Here is a 4016-nt window from a genome sequence, read left to right as displayed (position 1 = left end):
CACCTGGAAAACATAACCTGAAAATCGACGTATGCATGAAATTAAGAATCACGCAATGGATCCAAATCGCCAATTTCTTCAATTTCTTTCAAATGGGGAGCAAGATATAAATAGAAGACCACCGAAGTGTTCCGAAGCCATCAGATCGGCAATCATCGTACAGCAGAACTCCGAGGTCGAATCGTGCATTTTCGGCTTACATACGAACTCACAGTGGTAATCATGCACTTTCTGTTTTGCGGCTCCCAAACGGTAGGTATGGTGGGGCTAAATTACATCCACGATCTGGCACCTGACGGGCGACGATTCCCCTCGTGCGGCATCGTTGCGGCGTTTCAGATCTGTGAGCTCTGGTCTCATTCTGTAGTGCCTTATCGTGGCCGTTACATTTTGAAAAAAAGAAATAATTTTATTTTCACAAATTTAGATGCGGAGGGCACTTCTGAAAATGAAGAGTCACGAAGGCGAAGAAGGAATCCTTCTTATGATACTGAATTCAGTTTTCTAAGACTTTCTCCCCCTACCAATTCTGTTGAACACCACGCAGCCCTAGAAGGACCTGTCTACCCACTAATGCCACCTGCTCAACAAAAATTCAATCCAAATGCTGTTCGTGAGTATGCTAATCGAAAATATACCCATATTTACTCACAAATTATGGATAACACTTTTTGTGAATTCTCTTTCGTTAAAGCTCTTTCAGCTTTAACGAACACATTCTCATCAAGTAGCTGGAGCTTCAAACTGGATTAAAATTTGTTCGAAACGTAAAATTGTCTATATTACATTTAACTTTATTGTAATAAGTGTATATTGTTACTGCACCTCGGTTCGGGATTGCTTTTTCAGATATTGCAATAGAGACTACAAATTTTATTTTTTATTATTTCTATAATTTTTTTCCTTTTTCGACAGTAATCTAAGTTCCCAGCTAATCTCAAAATTGTATCATTTCAATAAATGTATGTCATTAAAATTCATCATGTACATTGACATTGTAACAGATGTATTTTTCTTGTCTGTTTTTATAATTGAAAGCAATGCGCGTCCTTTCAAGTGAGAAGGTCAAATGTTAAATTGAAGATTCATAATTTTAGTTTGAAATTCATTCATTTTGCTTAATATTTAATTATTTTTTCAAACATTCCACTATTTTGTTTAAAATTCATATTTTCAGTGGAAGTTTCAAATATTTTATTCAATTTAAGTATGCTCGTTAAAAATTACTTTTATTATTTAAAAATTTAGCTTTTCTGCTGAAAAATAATTTTTTCCTTGGGGTAAAAATTAATTTTCTTACTGTGAAAATTTAACTATTCCTCTTTTGATTTAAGATTGATCGCTTCTAATAAAAAATTTTAATAGGAAGTTTTTCAATGGGATTTTGTCTTTTTTAGTTGATAATTCAACTGCTTGGTTTAAAATGTAATTATTTTGCTGAAAATTAAACTATTTTGTTAAAGAGTTATATTTTTTTAAATATTTTCTTGGTAAAAATTCAACGACTGGATTGCAGATTGATCATTTTTGTCGGCAATTCGACTAAATTTTTGAAAATTCAACTATTTTGTTAAAAACTATTATTTTTTATCGAAATTTTAACTATTTGGTCCAAAGTTAAACTACTCTGTTGAAAATTAATTTAAAAATTTGAAAATTAAAATTTTCTGTCGACAAATAATTTTCTCTCTTGGGCGAAAATTACTATTCCTGGCGTCGAAATTATCTGTTCCTTTATTGTTTGAAAATTGAAATTTTAAATTAAAAAATACAAACTTCTGAACAAAAGTATTTAGATCTTTTTATTGGGTTCTATTAATTCAGTTCATGTCTAAGCAGGAAACAAAGATTAAAACAGAAAGTTTCTTAAAAACAAACGAAAAAAGATCAATTTTATTTTCTCCAATATTCATACTGTTTTGATTTTTAGATACAATAAACTTTAAAATCTATGTTTTTCTGTAGATAATAATATTTTTGGATAAATATTTATCACTTTCGCTTAAAAATTAGTTTAAAATCAAAAATGAATTTATTTATTAAAAATTTTATTAAATCATGTATGTTTAAACATCACTTTTCTAAAGATGAAAATTTTACTGCTTGTTTAAAAAATTCTGTATTTTGTTAAGACATTGTCTTTTATGTTGACTAATTTGGTAAAAAAAAATGATAAAAAAATGAATCTTTTTGATTGATTCATGCGTTGAAATTTATGTTATTTGCATAAAAACTTATTTCTTTTAAATACAATTAAACTTTTTTTTTACTTACGTTCTTTTATAAAAATTCATATATTTCGATTAAAATTCGTCCATTTTGGGTAAAAAATGAACTCTACGGTTGAAAATTTATTCTGTTGAAAATTACTTTATTTAAGTAAAAAATATTATTTTAAACAAACCATTCGAAGAAATTTTCTTTGGAATTTTTGTTATAAATATTTAGTCTTTCCACTTTGAAATTTACCAGTTTTATTAAAAACTCAACCATGCTTTGTTGAATATTTAATTACTTTGTTGAAAATTTAATTATTCTGTTAAAAATTAGTGTTTTATAACAGCAAAGTCTTTTTTAAATAAATAAATAATTGTTGTTATAATTTTATTATTTCGTTTCTAAAAGATTCTTTTCTAAAAATATTACAAGATAGGATGCTGGTATTTTAATGTTAATGCTCTGGAAAAATAGAAAAATGTTCCAGGAAAAATAAAGGAATTTTGAAATGATCTTTCCTATTATTTCTGGAAACCCTAATTTACGGACATTATCGAGGGGCTGTATTTTGTTATTGTATCAGCATCGTGTTTAAATATTAGATTTACAATAACTGCATCTTTTCCATTTTACATCAATCAATATAGCCCTTGTACAGCTACTAGATATTAATTAATTTTACTTAAATTTATAATTTTTTTGGCATTCGAAAACTTACTGGTGTGGGAGAAGAGAATTTCTTTTACTAGCTTTCTTTTTCTCAAAATTAGATGCGGAGGGATCTACTGGAAATCAAAAGCCACGCCAGAAAAGACGGAAATCTTTTTTGGATCCTTCATCTTCTTCAGTTCAAAATGTACAGCAGGAGATTCATATTGAAGAAAATGCCGACATTGTCATACGATTGTTGGATTATAATTCTGGCGTTGGCTCTATCAAATCTAGTGGATTGCAAAAAGATCAGCTTCCCCATTGGCTTTTCACTAAAGTGACGAGTAATTTCTACGAGGTTTATATACTAGATCCAAATAAAGATTCTTGGACTGGAAAAGCCGTATATTTTAAACACGATCCCAAAACCAATACTGCATTTGGTAACAATGGCACAGTACCTAAGCCACTAGATGTTTTTTTAATCGCACCAAATGAGTCTAAATTATATTCAAAATTAGTCCCTTTCCAAGTTCTTGAAGGGAGACGTCTATTCTTACCAGCGGAAAATAACAGACACCACATTTTTATAAAAAATACAAACGGCCAAGTATACAAAGGAAAGTTGAGGATTCCAGATCGTGAAATACTCAGTTTTAATTGGGCGCTACGTTACAGACAGTTGGCTCAGATACATAATCCGCAGTTGTCATGACTAGATAAAATGTAGTTGAGAAAAAAAGAGCTGTGAGCACAAGAAAATCTGATTGTTTTAAATAAAATCTTCGCTTCTATAATGTAATTATTAGTCACGTGTCTTTCACATTACTATGTTCAATAGATTATTTTTAATAATAATCGTGCATTCTATACAAGATTTTTATCTTTTTAATTTCCAATTGATACTTTTTGTAGGTGCCGGAACGGGTACACGATTTCACAAAACAGCTACAAAAAACTCGAAATTTCTCTTAGTGTAACTTGGGAATTGTGAATTCTCTTTCGTTAAAGCTCCTTCGGTTTTAACTTCATCATATTAAATGTATATTGTATTTTTTTCTGTAACTCGCTTGGTCATTACTTATTCTGATATTGCAAAGAAAGCGAGTAATTTCAGAAGAAAGGTTCAAAAGTTTTCTCTTGCACCC

At 29.5% G+C, this 4016-nt stretch overlaps 1 protein-coding gene across 1 annotated transcript; it reads left to right on the top strand.

Annotated features, from left to right (window-relative positions):
* Positions 1–330: 330 nt before the first annotated feature.
* LOC117173188 lies at positions 331–3660 on the top strand. Its single transcript, XM_033361611.1, has 3 exons — positions 331–343; positions 428–613; positions 2988–3660. Exons 2-3 carry the CDS (start codon positions 574–576, stop codon positions 3581–3583), a joined length of 636 nt encoding a protein of 211 aa, XP_033217502.1. The 5' UTR covers positions 331–343; positions 428–573; the 3' UTR covers positions 3584–3660.
* Positions 3661–4016: the final 356 nt, after the last annotated feature.

Source organism: Belonocnema kinseyi, chromosome 5, assembly GCF_010883055.1.
Source record: "Belonocnema kinseyi isolate 2016_QV_RU_SX_M_011 chromosome 5, B_treatae_v1, whole genome shotgun sequence".
Taxonomy (NCBI): Eukaryota; Metazoa; Arthropoda; class Insecta; order Hymenoptera; family Cynipidae; genus Belonocnema; species Belonocnema kinseyi.
Note: the sequence above shows the minus strand (reverse complement) of the source record. Positions and strands in the feature narration are given on the sequence as shown.

Bases quoted from the DNA above. Each gene is read 5' to 3' on its own strand.
- LOC117173188 (XM_033361611.1), top strand. From the start codon at position 574: ATGCCACCTGCTCAACAAAAATTCAATCCAAATGCTGTTC. The intron at 614-2,987 runs GTGAGTATGCTA...TCTCAAAATTAG, and splicing joins ATTCAATCCAAATGCTGTTC to ATGCGGAGGGATCTACTGGA.